Raw genomic sequence first — 19,858 nt, 5'->3', positions numbered from 1 at the left:
TATAAGGCGCGGCTTCGCGTCCTTCTTCTGAAACAGATAACGCGGAGCGGAATGGTCGGTAAACACAACGGTTTTCGAAAGAACAAGGTACGAACGGAACTTGTCGAATGCAAAGACGACTGCCAACAACTCTTTCTCCGTGGTGGTGTAATTCTTTTGGGCATCATTCAAAGTTTTACTCGCGTAGTAAATCGGGTGAAAATGATTCTCTCGTCTCTGCCCTAACACCGCACCAACTACGTAATCGCTCACACCGCACATAAGCTCGAATGGTAAGCTCCAGTCAGGCGACACGAGAATCGGTGCACTCACCAACTTCTCTTTCAGAAACTCAAACGCCTTGAGGCACTCCTTGTCAAAGACGAAAGGGATGTCTTTCTCCAACAATCGCGTCATGGGACGTGTGATTTTAGAAAAATCCTTGATAAAGCGCCGATAAAGTCCCGCATGACCGAGAAAACTACAAACCGACTTGACACTCCTCGGCGGAGGAAGCTGGCTGATCGTATCTAACTTCGCTCTATCAACCTCAATGCCAGCTCGCGAAATCTTGTGCCCTAGCACAATACCCTCAGTCACCATGAAGTGACACTTCTCCCAATTTAACATCAGCTTCGTTTCCACGCACCTCTTCAACATCCTCTCAAGATTCACTAAGCACTGATCGAAAGAATTTCCATATACAGAAAAATCGTCCATAAACACCTCCATCGAACTCTCTACCATATCCTGAAAGATCGCGATCATACAACGCTGAAATGTTGCTGGAGCGTTACATAGACCAAACGGCATGCGTCGGTACGCGTACGTGCCATATAGACATGTAAAAGTGGTTTTCTCCTGATCCTCTGGTGCAATAGGAATCTGGAAATAACCCGAAAACCCGTCGAGAAAGCAATAGAACTGCTGACCCGCGAGTCGCTCAAGCATCTGATCAATGAATGGGAGCGGAAAATGATCCTTACAAGTGGCGTCATTTAACTTTTGATAGTCAATGCACACACGCCAACTCGTAATAGTACGAGACGGAATAAGCTCATTCTTCGCATTTAGAACAACTGTCATCCCCCCTTTCGTCGGGACGACCTGCGTAGGACTCACCCAAGCTGAATCGGAGATCGGATAGATCAAACCAGACTCTAACAACTTCATCACTTCCTTCCTAACGACATCCTGCATATTCGGATTCAAACGACGTTGCGGCTACACTACAGGCTTGTAAACATCCTCCATCAGAATGCGATGCGTGCAAAAAGTAGGGCTGATGCCCTTGATATCAGATAGCCTCCAGGCAATCGCATCACTGTGCTCTCTCAGCACCTCAATCAACCTCCCTTTCTCCTCCTCTGTCAATTTCGAAGATATGATGACGGGCATATCCGGCTTCTCTCCTAGAAATGCGTACTCGAGATGTGATGGAAGAACCTTAAGTTCTAAAGGCGGTGGAATCCCTACAGGAGTACTCTCATCACTAATCGCGTCGAGCTCCAACGGCTCAGGAACACACAACTCATCATCCTTATCTAACTGCTCCTCCTCAACTTCTTCAACCTTCTCTTCATCATGCTCGTCAACAACTCCCTCGCCTACTAAATCAGAATGACACGGCCCGCTATCATCATCTCGACCTCCTGGATGCTGCATCGCTATGTCAATCTCGAATGTGACAATCTCGTCACCCGCTCGAAGAGAAATCTTACCGTCAAAGACGTCGATAATCGCCTTGGTGGTTCTAAGGAATGGACGGCCCAGAATAATAGGAACTCTCTCATCAGCCTCCATATCAAGCACAACGAAATCTACCGGAAATACGAACTTATCAACCTTGACCAACAAATTCTCCACTATCCCACGAGGATACTTGACTGATCGGTCAGCCAAGGACAACGACATACGCGTGGGCGTCAACCCTCCTAAACCAAGCCTCTCGTACAACAAAAACGGCATCATATTGATGCCGGCCCCTAAATCGGCTAGAGCGTGAGCGGGGGTAACGGCTCCCCCAAAGAAACATGGAATCGTGAAAGTACCAGGATCGGTTAATTTCTCTGGCAGCTTATTCAAGACTACCGCGGAACAACCTCCTGTCAATGGAATATTCGAAAGCTCACCAATCCTCTCCTTGCGCTTCAAAAGATCTTTGAGAAATTTAGCATACTTAGGCATAGATTGAAGCGCCTCGATAAACGGAAGATTGATTTTCAACTGCGTGAACATCTCAAGGAATTTCCCGTATTCCTGAGCATACTTCTGCTGCTTAGCGAGGGCGGGAAACGGAAGGCGAGAATAATCAATCACTGGTGATGGCTGAACCTTCGTCGGCTGCTTCTCCACTTTCTTCTCTACTGATGACTCCTCGGGGTGTGTGGTACTTGCTGGGTCTAGCCTCATGTGCACCTTGCCTGGAGCCTCCATCTCGATCTCCTCATCGACTTCATCCTCTTTCTCTTCCTCAACTCTCTCTCTCACAACCTCTCCCAAACTCTTTCCACTGCGGGTCGTAATAGCTTTCGCTGAATGATTCGCAGGATTTGTGAAGGTATTTCCCGAAAACTGACCCGGTGGATGCTCCTGCAACTGTTTAGCAATTCCACCTACTGTTCTTTGAAGATCTAAAAGTGTGGATTGCTGACTTTTGAGCTGAAGTTCGTGACTTTTATTAATCTGCTCCTGACTTTTAGCGAACGCCTGATTTTGCGTCATCATCTGAGCGAACATCTCCTCCATCCTGCTCAAACTACCCTGTAAAGCCTTGTCACTGCCTTGACTCTCCTGACTCGACCCCCCACTAGCAAACTGTCCTCCTGAGCCACTAAACTGACCACTCTGACCCGAACCAGTACTCGTGTATATATCGGGCCCTCTACTCTGATACTGACCAAATGGAAATCCAGGAGGATTTCCAGACGAACGATAACCACTAGTATTACCACTACCGTGCCAGTTGGAGTTGTAATTGGAATTATTGAACGGATTCGTAGGACCCCTAGACTGACCGGCTATGTACTCTACCTGCTCAAGAGTAAGGGTAGGACAATCTATCGTATCATGACCCCCTCTACATACCTCACACCTATCAACTTTCTTCTTGATCTCTTCCAAGCCTTGTCTCATCCCTTGCCTCAAACTCTTGACTACAACAGCTACCGATGGATCCAAGCTAACTTGGTTCATCCCTCGACCGGCCGAGGAGGTACGCACAGGAATGGAAGTCCTGCTGATAGTGCCGTAATCCATATCAGAGTGGGCGAAACTCTCAAACAAATCGTTACACTCATTCACTGTCTTTTTACCCATAAGCTGCCCTCCAGCTGAAGTATCAAAACGAGCTCGAATCTCGGGAGTAAGACCATTGTAGAATTTTTCAACTAACGCCCAATCAGATAAACCATGTTGAGAACAACGAGAGATCAATGTCTGAAAACGCTCCTAAGCTAAGTGGTACGGCTCATCTGGCTCTATGTGGAAGGAGTGAATCTGGTCACGAAGGCGAGACGCCTTGGCTGGGGGAAAGTACTTGGCTAAGAAAGCATCACGAAGACCTGCCCATGTAGTGAAAGTGTCTGCGGGCTGAGAATCGAACCAGACGGCTGCACGTCCAGCGAGTGAGAATGGAAAGACCTGAAGGTATCGAGCATCAAGGTTCACCCCCTCGATGGAGAAGGTGCTGCAAAGGCGAGTGATGCGATTGATATGAGCGGGTGCATCCTCGTCGTCACGACCATGGAACTGACATGAATTGGTGATGGCGGTCATGATGTAAGAAGGAATCTGCCAGGACCGATCATTTGCGATGTTTGGAAGGGTGATGGGTGATGTAGCACCGGTGAAACCGGTGGTAGCCTGCTGGTAAACGGTGCAGTTCGCCATAGCGGGTGGAGGACTAGGTGTACGAGAACGGGAGGGTGGTGGGGAGACGTGAGGAGATATGTGTGGTGATGACTTCGGAATGAAGTCGGTGTGTGGTGGAGAAGAGGAAGAGCTAGAAGAACTTACCTCGGGTGCAATGGATGAAGCGGACGACTTGACTGTAAACGGAAGCGGTGGCGGTCCCTGCGAGCGCGTATGGGGCATCCACTGCAAAAACCGAAAACAACCAAGTAAGAAGACTCTAACAACGACTCAATGTGATAAAGACCGTCACCAAGGATTATACGAAGCAATGAACAGTAATAAAATAATCGTCAAGCACGCATATGCACCAAGTTAAATTCCCGAAGCTTTTACAATACAAGAGAAATCCACAACCACGCCAAAAATCGAATAAAGAACCAAACTTTATTTAACTATTGTCATTAGCCTAGGTAGTTTATGAAGTTTAGCCGGAAAACATGGTCAAGAACATAATCAAAATCAATATATATTCTGAATTCATTGTGCAACAAAGTTTAAACAAACGAAAACGAAGGAATAAGGATGATAAAACCTGAATCTTCACTCCCGAATGCTCCAAGATGTTACCCGAATGATTCCACGCCTCCAAGATGCTTCAAGAATGCTTCAACAGCCTTCTATGGTGCCAAGGAACTCCAAAATTCATCTATCTCACGGCTGTTGATGATGATGTTGTTAAATAACAAAGAAACCCTACTAGCCGTTAGCTGTTTCAAGTCGATCGGTTCGCGATCTTAGACCTCTCGCGGCCCGCGTAGTATGTAAGGCTAAGCTTACGCGGCCCGCCCGGATATCAGAATCCTGGAATTTTGTTGTAAGTTGAGGTGGGGCGCGTGAATGTTCATGTAAGTTCACACAGCCCGCCTGGAAGCCCCAGAATTGAATTTTCGCTTCGTTTTTGCTCCCGATTCCTCGATTTTCGTTCCAGCCTTTCGCCTTTTCAGATGTTAACTCGTTTTTTGCTCCTTTTGGCTGTAAAGACCTGGAAAACACAAAATATCAAAAGTATATACATTCTACGCTAGAAATGGACAAAAACGGCAATCTAACGACTAAAACCGGACGCGAATAAAGATGTATTTTACAATACATAACCAAGCGTAGTAATAATGAAGACGGCGGCGATGAGCGAAAAGCGATAAGCGACAAGCGACAGCCGATGTGTTGCAAGTGATGGAGACATGCGATTCGTTTAGATCTAGTAACACGACAATTTTAACTACCATTAACCCACATGGCCTTTTTCCACGAAAGTCTGCTGATATAGCTAAAACACCATGTCTTAGCCCTAATAGTTTTGTCTTGTGAAACAAGGTCATGGATGCTAACATAACGCAGATAACACAGATAACACAAATAATACAAATAGCGATTTGCGATAAGCGATGAAAATATCGAAGCGATGAGATAGGTGCGAGAAGCGTTGTGGCGAAAAGCGACGAGTGATGTGCGATATTCGCCAAGCGATTCACGATACGCGATTCACAGCAAGCGATACACAGTAAGCGGTAAGCGATGGTGCGATGCACACAAAATATGCGTTTAAGCGAAAACACCATAAGCGATAGTGATCCATATAATAAATGTTTGAGATTGATAGTGCAAGATACATAATAAACGGTTGCGATTTGCAGGATAGATTCCAGCGATAATGCGATTGCGAGCGTGTTGACTTACGAAAAGTCTTGCGATTACACGCTTTGGTTTGCAGTTGAGATTGTTACGCCTTGCGATGTAGTATAGTGTGTCGAAAATAACCACAATAGCATAATAGGTCTATGTTCCAACTCCACGTGGCACTTTCTTCACAGAACTTCGGTTAGCATGGCGAAACACCATCATGTTTCAACCATACGCCTCTGTTCCGTGAACAGATGTCACACTTCATCAGACATGGTCAAGACGCTTATATATAGGAAGTACCAACGGCGTATCCACCACGCTTAACCATGCCCTGAACGTTGAGGCATCATTGAGACTCACTACGATCTCCGTGCACTAACCAAAATAATCCCGTGTGCACCTATGATTAATCTGATCCTTGCACGTTTATCGTACCTTATCTCAAGAACGCATAGTAGGGGTAAAATACATTATATAGTACATAGTGCTAGCATATAGATTGTGCGCGAGTATAAGGGAGAAATAGAATCCACTTGCGTCGAGAGATAGAATAAGTTCAACACATAAAAGAAATTAACGGCGAAAGTCGTAGCATTACAACAATAGTGGAAACAAAATAACATTGCTGTGGAGGACTTCTGCGAAGACTGCGGTTGTTGCTGAAATTCCTCAAGGTTGCGGTCTTGTGCGGCAGTTCTGGGTAAAATGCCCATACCAGTTACAATTTTCGCAGTAACGACAGTTAGTTCCTGGTGGGTGATGGTACGTACACATGAGACACAGGGGATGGCTTCCGGTGTAGGCGCGCCTCACAAGAACGGGAACAAACCGTAGAGGTGTGGGGTTTGGAACTTCATCCTCGCTTGGTTCCTTTCGCTTATGGCTGAGCTCGTTGCGATCCTGAGATGATGCAGTGCCGTTGGCGGGTTCGTGTGATGATTCGCTAGAGGTACCATCGGAGGAATCTTCTGAAGAATCGTCAGTAGAATCGTTGGAAGAATCGTCGGATGAATTGATGACGATTGCTTGATGCGCTTGTTTGACAGGATTCTTGGAGAAGAATCCGTCCAAGACTCGTTTTTCATTAATTTCTGCGGCCAAGCGATAGGTTTCTTCGATGGTAGCAGGTCTTGCAGCTTCGACAAAATCACCCACACACTCAGGCAAGCTGCGAATGTACTTCGTGATGGCTTTTTCTGAAGTGTTCACTTGACTTGGGCAGATTATGCTAAGTTGTTTAAACCTTGCGGTGTATCCATTATTGTCACCTTTGACTTGCTTGATTTCCCAAAATTCGTCTTCTAGCTTCTGGATTTCGTGGGGAGGGTAGTACTCTTCCTTTATGAGCTCTTTCAGCTCATCCCAAGAGAGAGCGTAAGCTGCGGAGATCCCATGTTTGTTACGTTCGGCTGTCCACCAGTCGAGTGCTCGTGATTGAAATACTTTGGTAGCGCAAGTAGTATGGAAACCATCGGGGCACCCACTCTGACGAAGGGTAACGTCGATAGAATCGAACCACTGGAGTAGCTGGGACACACCTCCTTCACCCGTGAACTCCATCGGGTCACAGGCTTTGAAGTGTTTATAGAGGAAAGCAGATTGCGGCGCTTCTGTCTTGAAGTCTTCCGAGGTTCGAGAGTTGCTGAGAGAGTGCACCTGAGCGACAATTTGAGGAATGACTTTGGCCACTTCCTTGGCCACAAGCGAGGCAATCCTCTTATCGGCGATTCGTTTGGCTCTTCTCCTAGTTGTTCGTCTCGAGGTAGAGTCGTTGGAAGGCATCTAGACAGAGAGAGATTTGGAATGAGATTCGATCATAATGATTTTTGAGTTTTGCGATGCGATTGAGCGCGATCAAAACTTGTAGCGTGTAATATACTAGATTTCACATAGGAGCCACATAGGGACACGAAATTCCTAGGTCCTCACACAATGATTTGTTTGTATTTATATATAGATAGTTGTAGTTTATACTTACTCTCATACATATTGGTGTAGAAAACGCGAGGACTTGATAAGAGGGAGAGAGCGAGAGCGTAAGCGAGTAATTAGACATTTGTTTTGTTGCGAACATTCGGTTTTCGTTTTAGATTGCGACGGTTGTGCGAGTTGTGCGTTCTGTAAAACAAGGAGTGAAAATTGATAAATCGATAACACATAAAGCGTAATTAAGTTCATTAAAGCGTAAAACCGGCGAGTCGTAGGCTTAGTAAGATAATCGGAGTGCCTCGGGTGTTTAGGCGTCGACTACCCAAGGTAACCCAACTATACCCAACAAGTTCGTGCACGCGCGTTGACCTAGAAGACTTATGCTTCCACTAGGATGTAGTTCATGGCATCGTCCTCTTAGTCATCGCGTGGCTCGAGTCATTGTTATGGTCGAGTCCATGGTGAGAGCTTTTTGAAAACCATTTTAGTGAGTGGAACGGTTTTATTAAGATACGGGTTTCACCCCTAACTTAATAATTTCGCTCCTAACTGTGGTTGTGCTCTTCGAATAAATTCGGGAGTTCCACTGGATTTTGAAATGGAGGCTTTCGTTGAGATGTGGATGTCACTCCTAGCTCAAAAAAAGTTCTCGTGCTAGAAAAATGCGCTGAGTGAACAATCCTATCGAGAGTTCTTGGTTTCCACAACTGGTCTCGACTAGATCATTCTGTTGTGTTATGCGAGTATTTTCAAAAACGTGTGTTTTCTGTTGGCCTTAGGAAAGGCTAAGTAATATTCTAGCCTTAGGAAAGGCTCCTCATGTGAATTTGTAGTATGCGGTGTTCACTCGAACTAGTAGTTTTTAAAGAATTCGATCGAGAGTATCAATTAGGCGCGTACAATCTCCTACTATGTTCGTACGAGTCGGCCTGTTAGTACTTAGACTATAGACTAGGTCAATTTCTAAGACATCGACCCGGACTAGGTCATGTCTTGCCTAATTCCCTATAGTTATGGCTCTAATACCAATCTGTCACACCCCAACCGATGGCGGAATCATCGGGGCGCGGCACTAGGCGAATCAGATTGCTCAAGAGAATCCATAACAACTATATTGCGATAATATTTATTACATTCATTATCCCATACTAACAAATAATACAATCACATAAGTTATCACAGATTTCTTGTCCTCTCGAACAATACAAATCCGACAACCAAGATTTTAGGCGAGTTTCTAGACTTCCTAGCTTTATTTGATGTAGATAACGATCTAACCTGCAACATACGTTAAAGCATCGTCAATACAAAAGTATTGGCGAGTATACAAGTTTTGACAGAGTAGCGTAAAATAGTTAAAAGTGATGCGAATTACCAAATACATAAACGGGATACCTCAACATACATGCAAAAAGACAGATACTACCAGCTAAGTCACTCGAGCTACGATTGCGATTGCTATTCATCCTAACTAGACTCCGCCGGGTGCTATAGTACTATACTAGTTAAGGCGGGACCTCGCGAGTATAAGTCCTAACACATATCTAACTAGCATCACGTATAATTATGCATAACAGTTATTCGCAAGTGATAAACAGATTGATTGAATAATTCATTTGATAAGTTCGATTTATTAGGAACGTATGTTACACCCAAAAATGCGATTAAAAGGGGTTCGAGTATACTCACAGTGCGTATTCAGCGAGAACACAACTTGATTGGATCGGTTGAGAGTGCGTATGAGTTAGCCTAAACATAGGATGGTATCGTAAGCGATACACGGTGTGCTAAACGTGAAGAGTTGAGTAATCGGCCCAGTGGCAATCCGATCGGATGTCAATCCAGTCGGATGGCTTAAACCGAGTTGTCAGTTCGATCGAACAGCAGTCTGGTTAAACAGTATTACACTAAATGATCTGTCCGATCGGGCAACGTTAGAGGTCTGTCCGGTCGGATGATACTGAGTTGGTCGGATGACCTTATCCGGTCAGACGACATCGAAATTGATGGACAGTTCGTTCCAACGTCCTGATCAGACTATACTTGATGGTTTTTGGAAAGAGTACGGGTGGTTGGACCAAGACGGTGTGACATCGTGTTAAACAAATGAAATTCCATCAAATCCGACCCGTTCTAACGGCCGGGAACCACCCCGTTCCATCAGATCTGGCCGTTCCTTGACGGTTTTTCCATGTTTAACCCGAAATCACACAACATTTCGATTAAATACATAGATTTTTAGGTGAGTTTGTTATAAAAACATGTGAAAATCACCCAGATCTGAGTTGTTCATGGTGAAAGGAGGTCACACTTTGAAGTTCACATGAACTCTTGATGACATCATCTTAGAACACCTCAACTTAGTAGATTTCACGGTTAAAAGTTGATTTTTAAAAGATAGAAAGGTGTAGACTTGAGTGTAGATCATAGAAGTACAAGATTTAGGTTGAGATCTTACCGGAATCACGAGAAATCGAGAGAAAAAGGGGCCAAGAGCGTTCTGGGCGAGTGAAGGCTATCACATCACTGTTCAAGTGAAGTGTCAAGGCTATTTATAGGCAAGAGAGGAGGATGAGGTGCAGTGATCCGGATCGGATGGGCAGTCCGTTCGAATAGCCAATCCGTTCGGATGGCAATCCGTCCGGATAGCCTATCCGTTCGGATGGCAATCCGTTCGGATAGCCAATCCGTTCTGATAGCCAATCCGTTTGGATGGGCAATCCGGTTGGATCCTTGGTGCGAAGAACTTCATTGTTCCAATTCATGTGGCGAGCGTTGCGATAGTTTTGGTTACACATTTCCTATATTTAATTATTTATTATATATAAAATTAATCACAAGGGGTCATATGTACATATCCGTATTTCAAAGTTGCGATACAATAACCGGGTTTCGTTTTGATTATGCATTACTTTGCGACGCTTCACGGTCATCGAGGAGGGTAGAATAGGTCCTCACTCAATGTCATCGTGAACGTTAATGTGTGTGATGCGATGTGCGTTTTGAGTAATGAGTTGCACTGCGACACATCACGGCTATCAAGGAGGGTAGAATTGGTCCTCACTCGGCATCTTCGTGGTTGATAAAATATGCGATAATATGCGAAAATATTGCGATATAACGATGCATGCGATGTAGTTACATTATGATCTGAATCTCTGGTGCTAGGCGTAAAGAGTGTAACGAGTAGTAACAACGCACGAACGTGCGGGTTGTTACATATAGTACAAGAACTGTTACCAAATATATGGCGTTTTATGTAAAACTTAACAAACCCATCGGTTTGATTATTTTGCCTGCTCGTCTGTTGAAGTGGCTTTTTGTGGATGTTTGGGGACATAGATCTATGACGTGTGGGTGGGTTTTTCGCTTTTTCTTCATCTTGATCTTCATCTTTATAATCATCCCACTCTTCAGTGTCATTGATCTCTTCTCCCCATCCAAGCCTTATTCAAGAACAAAGAACACAAAATGACATTCGATTGTCATCAGTATCTTTTTCTTGAAGATTTGTCCATCTCATGCAGCAAAATCTTTCTGAGTTACTCTTCTCAGCTAACAGTCCATTCAGTGAAACTTCGAGAAGAACAATACTGAATATCCAAGATAGCATATTAGCCATCTTTGATTTTTTTATTTTTTTTTTGGCGTTTTGCAGTGAGTGGTATTTACTAGTATTTTGGCGTTTGTTTTTTTGGTTTGATTAAATGGAAGTTGCTGAGAGTTATTATTTTATAGGTTTTCTTTTGGCGGCGTAGGTTAGGCGGTGCATTATTATAATAAAGTATTTGTCATTTCAGTTACTGTTTGTAATTATTGTTTTTGATAAGTTTTTTCTATGAAGTCTGTAACACGTCCCGTCTTTCAAATTTGGCGTTTTATATTCTAATATTATAAATTTTCCGTCTCTTCATTTTTTCTGTTTTGTAGTTACTGTTTCTAGTTACATTTTCAAGTTTGCTTTTTATTATTTTTTATTTTTTGGGTTTTTATAATACTTTTCCAAAATAATTTTATTATAGTTTGGGAGTTTTTGGGGGCGTTTTACGGCATGATAGCGTTTTATCAAGCATTTTGGCTGTTTGGCGTTTTTATTATATATGACGTTTTTATTATATAACAATCAACTGAAAAAAAAAAGAATTTATAAACAATTGATCTTCCAAATCTTCAGTGTCACCAGTCTCTTTCTTCTTTTTTGAATCATATTAACTGGCTGGTTTGACTGACTTTCGTATGATTCATTTTGTTTTTTTTTTTGTTTTTCAAGTAGTTTTTTTGTGGCTGTTTGGAAGCACAAAGTCTGACATCAGCATCTTTTTCTTGAAAATTTGTCCATCTCATGCAGCAAAATGTTATTGAGTTAAGACCATTCAGCCAACAATCTTGAATCTTCCAACGAACGATGTTTGATTTTTTAACTTTTTTGGCGTTTTACCAATAAAATGAAGTAGTAGAAAATGTTACCATAGTTGTCAATAACGGCTATAGCGCGCTACGTAGCAATGCGCCCATATGGCGCTATAGGTGTTTAGCAACAATTCTGTGTATTTTTTAATTTTTATAATAAATATAAAGCGATGCCCATCATTTGATAAATATGATTAGTGATGGCGTATTTTAGCTATTTTGGTGGTGTGAACGTTCATTTATTTTAGCCACCAAAATAAAGCACCTTAAACCTCATAATTTGATCATGCTAAAATCAATAATGTTTTGCTGTATGAGATGGACAACATTGTTAATCCTCGGTTAAGAAAGATAACTGGCAATGCTGTCCACCCCATACAGCTAAACTTTATTGACAACAAACCTCAATAATGTTTTTGTATGTTTTGGCGTTATAAATTGGATGGTAGTTGAGGATAAGTCAATAAGATTTTACTCAATGAAATGGACAATATCCTCCCTTAAGGATTTTGTCCATTACATTGAGCGAAAGCTTACAGGGAACCAAACGGATTTTCAAAAAAACGTTTTGGTTTAGAAGATAATTGATGTTTGGGTTTTTTGGCGTTTCTAAGACGAATGGGATATGTTAAATATGGCGTTTGGGGTTTTTGTGTGTGTTTTTAATTGAAGGTCTGAGATGTTGTATATATAGGATTTTTTGGCGGTTTTTTAGGCGAGATTTTATTATAATTAAGTTTGGCGTTTTTAGTCAGAATGGTGTGTGATTTTCGTTTGGCGTTTTATTTTCATGAGATGGCGTTTTGTGTGGAGAAGTCAAAAGACTCTTTTACCCTTAATGAAGCGCGTCCACGTAATAAAGTTCATGTTATTTACGAAAACGCCACCGCGCTAATCTAGTCTATAGATTGTTGTGATCGGACGATCCATAAGCGTTCTCACCGTTCTCACACTTTCTACCGTTTTCTCTAAATCCCGACCCTATATATATGTCTATATATATATATATATATATATATAAAATAATAACAAAAGGTTCAAGTATATATAAAAGGTTCAAATATATATATATATATATATATATATATATATATATATATATATATATATATATATATATATATTCGTATGTAAACAATTAACAATATTTTAGTTAATTCACAACAACATATAACAAAAAATATATATATAACAAAAAAATGTATAATAAAGTTAGTGTGAAAAGACGAAAATGGTTAGAAATTGAAACCATATTAACTCAATAAGTTGAAGGTTTGGTTAAACTAAACACGTTAAAATGACCACAGGAACATAATAATAGATCATTCAACTTTCTATAATTTCCTTTAACGTGTGGACACAAATATTAAAGTAAAAAAAATAAAAATAAAAACCATGATTAAAAACATGAACCATGCATTTCATACAAACAAAAGAAGCTAACAGAATCAAAGCAATTTTTACAAAACAACCCTCATCACCATACTCAAATGCGAGATTCCAAGACATCTAAGCCACTTATTTTTGCTTCAAATAAAACACACACACTGTCTATAACACATTATAAAACATCGATGAACTTAACTTTGACGATGAAACCGTAGTTAACCCTCATAAACTGATATGTTTGGCCTCGGTTCAAATTCTTTACTGAGTGTTACTTTGCCTTTTAGGCTTGTATCATTATCATAAACAGATATGTTTGGTCTTGGCTCAAACTCTTCATCAACGTTCCTTTGTCCTTTTAGATTTGTATCGGTATCGTAAACCGAAATGTTTGGCCTTGGCTCAAACTCTTCACCAACGTTCTTTTTACCTTTTAAATCTGTATCATTATCATAAACTGAGATGTTTGGTCTTGGTTCAAACTCTTCATCAACATTCTTTTTACCTTTTAAATCTGTATCATTATCATAAACTGAGATGTTTGGCCTTGGCTCAAACTCTTCATCAACGTTCTTTTTACCTTTTAAATCTGTATCATTATCATAAACAGATATGTTTGGCCTTGGCTCAAACTCTTCATCAACGTTCTTTTTACCTTTTAAATCTGTATCATTATCATAAACTGAGATGTTTGGTCTTGGTTCAAAATCGTTGTTGTTGTCATTTGGGACTGGCGATATGTGGTTAAGAGCCTTTGATAACGTGTGGCAATGGCTTTTCTCTATGGGTTGAGGTGACACCGAGGAACCCTTTTGAACAAATGAGTCATGCCAATAATCTTGAGGGTGTGGTCTAGCATCAATGTTTGTAGCACTCTGTTAAACAACGTATGAAAAATAATAAGTTGAAATAACAGTTAATGTTTCAAAAATAATATAACAAAGATTAACACCCGCTATTGTATGATTTTCATGCATGTCTTACACATTCAATATATTAAATGGGGTGCGGTTTTATATATTCGACCCGCAAACATGTTTATGACTCATTTACAATTAATTGCAACATATTAACAGGCATCAACCCATTTAATTAAATGACTTACGTGGTGACTTCAAGTGAATATTATTCTTATTTGAATTCATTACTTTGCATACCCGGCATTGTATGATTACAACCTCTAATAAGTTTTTTTTTTAAAGGTCAACAAATTAAAGGCTCAATCACCTAGGGTAACCCAATGGCAAAAGGCGACCTCATACGCTCGTAACCACAAACAGCGTTGGGTAGCCCAAGCCTGTTATCACCAGTTCCGGAGAAAACTCACCACCCGAATGTCCACTACGATTAAACCCAGTTGGAATCAAATTCAAACTTGAGACCTTTGACCTCAAACCCAAATCTTCACTTCCCCTCTAAAACCAACTATGCTATAGCTCATTAGCTACCACTAGGGCTGTAAACGAACCAAACGAACACGAACAACGCCTTGTTCGTGTTCGTTCGTTAAGGAAATAAATTTGTTCACGAACGGTTCATGAACACTTATTGAACGAGATTTTATGTTCGTGTTCATTTACTAAGGAAATGAGCGTGTTCGCGAACGGTTCACGAACAAAAACGAATACAAATAAATTTGGCGAACGCGACGAAGGATAAAGATAGATGGCCCAAAGAGTAGCACTCGAACTTGAATCCCTTATTGTGGAGCAGGGGTCGATCGTATTCGTTGATGTAAACAATGAGAAATGAAAGGAAAATGGTGCATAAACAAGGTGAAAGAGGGTTTCCTAGTTTAATTGTTAAGGTAATAAAATAAATAAAAGTTTAATAATATAAAAAGCACACATAAAATATATGTAAGTACAAAGAACTTCAATTAAAACACAAACATACGAATAAAAACGAACGAAATCAACGAATGTTCACGAACACCTTACCGAACGTTCACGAACATAATCGAACGAACGAGACCTCTATTCATGTTCGTTCATTTAACTAATTGAACGAAATTTCTTGTTCATATTCGTTCGTTTATTAAACGAACGAACATAAACGAACTTCCCGCCGAACGGTTCACGAACTGCTCGCTGAACGTTCGGTTCATTTACAGCCCTAGCTACCACCTCTAATAACTAATTGCCACATATACTAATACATTAGATTTAGTCATTAATAAAAATATTCAATTATCTCAATCCCCCCACCTCTACTCTCACACACACATATATACACACACGCACACGTACATAAAAAGAATCATCCTTCGCTTCTCATATTTAGTATGTTAATACCAGTGGCGGACCCAGAAATTATTTGTTAGGGGTGCGGATAAGGTGTTTAACCATATTTTCAAAGGGTGCGATCGGGTTTTTTTTGCCTAAAATATACATTAAATTTTTTTTCAAGGGGTGCAGCCGCCCACCCTAGCCAAGGGGTAGGTCCGCCCCTGGTTAATACCCATTTTAACTTGCTAAACGTGAGAAGTGAAGAATAAATTTTTCTTTTGAGATTTCTCATCTTGTCACGCACGTATTTTAGTCTCATAATCTTAAAAAAATCGTATATTTACACTAGTTGTGTAATTATGTAATCAGTCAACACAAATCTTTTTTTTTTTTTTTTTGCAACTAAACATCATGTTTGAGTAGATAATTTATCACGTTTAGTATGTTAAGCCCATTTGTGTGTGTATGTGTGTGTGTGTATATATATATATAGGGTGGGTTATAGAGTGAACACTAATTTATTTGTGAACCAAGTAAACAAATCCTGACCATTCATTTAGAAGATCGAGAGCTTTTTATCAATGCCAAGATTGTAATTATAATGTTATAACTTCCCTTTAAAACAAATGACATAAGGGTATTTTTGTCATTTGTAAATTGCATTGTTTAAACAATATAATGAAAAATCCCTAAAATCTCACTAGTTTCCGTTTATACAAGATACACAGCTGTTAATTTATACACATGATCAGTTTATATAAGATATACAGATGTTAGTTTAAACACATGTGTACAGTCTCGCAAACTATCAGTTTATACAAAATACACAGCTGTAAGTTTATACACATGTGTGCAGGCTTTTATATATCTGTGTATTATATTCAGAAATGGTTACATTTGTGTATATTAACAACATATAGTATACTATGCATGCACACGAGTAGATTCATATAAAATTATAAAATTAATTAAAACCAAACAAGTGTACACATGTGTATCAACGATTAATACAAAAGCTACATGATACATATGTGTAAAACCAAGTGGAACACATAAAACAACAACATTTATGAAACAAATCAATTTATACGCTTGTGTACGGTTACGGAACTGTTTTGGAACGAAGGAAATTTAAAAAATTTTGTTGATCACGTTATGTTGCTATGAATTGATTTTTAACGGATTTTAGAAAATGTTGTTTCAATAAGGAAGACTAGAATCTTGGAATAAATTAAAATATAATTTAAATTAGCTCAATTATAGTAACATGTATCTGATTATGCATTAATAAAGAATAATGAATTCATAAATAATTAAATGTTAAATTACAATCCTATCATTTTATCTAAAAAATAAATGAATGACTAAGATTAGTTCACTAGTTTTACAAACAAAGCGGTTGTTCACTAATGAACCTAACACTATATATATATATATATATATATATATATATGGTGAAGTTACATAGGAAAATTAAGTTAGAGATAAAACTCTAGAAAATCCCATTTAACAAGCTTATTTTTTATGATGAGGTTACACAGAAAACTTGTTAAATAATGAAAATGAAAACTCTTCAACGTTTTTTTTGATGATTTTGGTTCACAACCTTTAAAAACATATATATCACGTGCCCTACAGTTATGAAAAATTTGATACACATGGTTTTCACCCAAACTCAGGTTTTCCATTTTATCTGTACACTATATGTATATATATACACATATATAATGTTGAGAAGACGCATATATTGTGAGAGGTGGGGGTGTATTTAGTAATAGGGGAGTGTAATAGTAGCACTCTTACCATAACAAACGAAAGGAGAAACAAGAAAGCAAGTGATGCCTCCATTGTGAAGTACAAATGTCTTTAGAGCTTTTGGTGTATGGATACATGATATAGTGGAACATTGGTTCTATATATAGTTATATAAGATGCTTCTGTTTATTGTTATTACACCTACCAAATAAAAATCGGTTTTTAAATAGACACAAATACAAATAAAAGGATTGGATACGATTTTTTCAGTCTTTTTAAATTTTGATATGCATGGAAGCGGACATGTAACATGTGATTTATTTGTCATTCTGACATTATTGTTGTGCGCATTATTGCACTACATTATTGCCATTCTACTACAATATAAAAGAGTGGTAGATGAAGTGTTTATCGTTTACCAAATTCATCTTTCGTCGTATATAAACTCAGCGGCATCTCTAAGAATTCATGTATCATGTTCGAGTTTGAAAAAATGTGCCATTCCGTAATGTTTTATTATTATTTTTTATAATCAAATGGATATTTAGCTCACTAAACCTAATGTCAATGGGCTGACTTCTAAACCATGAAAATTGTTTTGTAAATAGGCCTATCTTAGAATTGGTATGGGTATACTATTTAAAAAAATTAACATATATATCAGATTTATAAAAAAAAAAAAAAAAAAAAAACATGTGCCCCTCAAAATCATAGGCCCTGTGCGATTGTCCTCCCAGCACACCCTCATCACCGTTGTTGTATAAGTAGAAGAGGTTATATATATATATATATATATATATATATATATATATATATATATATATATATATATATATATATATAAACGGGATCAGGAGAAAACGGCAAAAAGTGTGAGAACGGTGAGAACGTATCCTGGCCGAACACATGGCGTGGGGCATGATCAGGATCCGAGGGGTTTTTTAGTATTCTTCTCCTTTCACGATTTTCGCATTTGACATGTTTCTTTATTTTTTGCGAGCAAGATAATTTTGGCGTTATGTAGATTTATTAATTATTTGGCGTTTTACTGTTTTTCCCAGATTTCTTCTCGTTAAATTAATTCTTTTTGTGTCACATAGTTAATTTTTTGGTGTTATGGCTTTTTCCATGTCATTTTTGGCGTTTTATATCTTTTTTTTTTAATAATTCATTACCATAGATTAATACTTTATAAAACTACAATAACACGAAAATCAAAATAATCTAATAGTCTTCCGTAGGTGGGATTACATCAGAGATGTACCCATCGCTTTGTTCATTACTTTCTTCAGATTCTTCATCATCAAATTTCATTTTTGCGTATAACGCCATTAGCTCGTCTCTTATTTGCTGCAGCCTATTATTGAATATCTCCGCATCCTTGGACTTTGGATCGTTTGAAGGTGTTAAATCACAGAGTTGTTCAATGATAGATAGCAACCATGTCTTCAACATTTCTTCCATTGGCCTTGAATATTGCACCCCGTTTTTATAAGCCACTTCAAGTGTTCCTTCTTCCTCATGCAATACACAACTGCTAATTTTTTGTATATGAGTATCTTCAATATCATCATCATCTTCTGCTGGAAACTTTCTCTCCAGTGTTTTTATTACAGTTCTCGTTCTTTCACAATCGTTGTCTCTTGGAACCCCAAGGGCCAGGATATCCTTCTGAACATTTTCATTCATTCCCATCATGGCTTTTATTGTTCTTACCTTTACCCTTCTCCTGTCAGAGAACTTTATGATCGTTTCTCTTTCCTTTCAAACCTCCATGCAATAACCTTAGCCATTTTTTAATTTTTTTTTGGCGTTTTGGAGAATATGTGGCGTTTTAGTCTTTTTGGCATGTTTGAGCTTGAGTTCTCATGGTCTTCTTTTATATTGACTTTTTTTTCGCAGCGTATGTCAGGTAATTATGGCGTTTTGAAAAAGATAAATAAATCTAATATAATAAATGTTAGTAATTATGTTTTCCGTCGTTTCATTTTACTGTTTTTTGTAGTTTACCGTGTTTTGTTTTCAGACTCAACTGTTTTAATGGTGTAACACATCAAATCTTTGACAACTGTAATTATGGCGTTTTGTTTTCCAATGGCGGTTAGATAACTATTGGACTTCTTTTGTTTTATATTCTTTGCACATTGTTTCACCTTTTTTTTATAATATTAGTTGTTCAAATTAATTTTATTATAGTTTGGTAGTTTTTTTGGAGCGTTTTTATGACATTATGGCGTTTTACACGTATTTGCTAATTTTGCCGTTTTATTATATTTTTCATTATTGCATTAATATTATTTTGTTGTTTATTAACTGACATTACAAAACAAACAATAGATAAAGAAAATTAAAAAAAAACAAAGTAGAAGCAATTTATGATTTTAAATCTTCAGTGTCATCAGTCTCTTTTTTCTTTTGAAACTACAAGAAATGTGACAAATATATGGCGTTTTGGGGTTGGCGTTGTTTATTTTCTTTTGTTCATGTGTTGAAGTGTCTTTGTGGATGTTGGAGACATAGAGTGACCCCTGTGGGTGGATGCTATCTGCCTGTGTTCTTCATTATATTCATTGAGGCCAAAGTAACATTTATACTGATATAAGTCTCTTCTTATCATCCAAACCTTCTTCAGG

The 19,858-nt window shown here is 39.0% G+C and overlaps 2 protein-coding genes across 2 annotated transcripts; both read right to left on the bottom strand.

Annotated features, from left to right (window-relative positions):
• Window positions 1–1,203: 1,203 nt before the first annotated feature.
• LOC110924574 lies at window positions 1,204–2,415 on the bottom strand. Its single transcript, XM_022168571.1, has one exon. It carries the CDS (start codon window positions 2,413–2,415, stop codon window positions 1,204–1,206), a length of 1,212 nt encoding a protein of 403 aa, XP_022024263.1.
• A 10,822-nt stretch (window positions 2,416–13,237) lies between these two features.
• Window positions 13,238–17,405, bottom strand: LOC110920914 (organ-specific protein S2). The gene is made up of 2 exons (XM_022165150.2): window positions 17,274–17,405; window positions 13,238–14,117 (listed from the first exon to the last, which is right to left on the bottom strand). The coding sequence occupies exons 1-2, from the start codon at window positions 17,316–17,318 to the stop codon at window positions 13,461–13,463; spliced, it is 702 nt and encodes a 233-aa protein (XP_022020842.1). The 5' UTR covers window positions 17,319–17,405; the 3' UTR covers window positions 13,238–13,460.
• Window positions 17,406–19,858: the final 2,453 nt, after the last annotated feature.

This window comes from Helianthus annuus, chromosome 17 (assembly GCF_002127325.2).
Source record: "Helianthus annuus cultivar XRQ/B chromosome 17, HanXRQr2.0-SUNRISE, whole genome shotgun sequence".
Classification (NCBI taxonomy): domain Eukaryota; kingdom Viridiplantae; phylum Streptophyta; class Magnoliopsida; order Asterales; family Asteraceae; genus Helianthus; species Helianthus annuus.
This window is presented reverse-complemented; position numbering and strand designations above follow the sequence as displayed.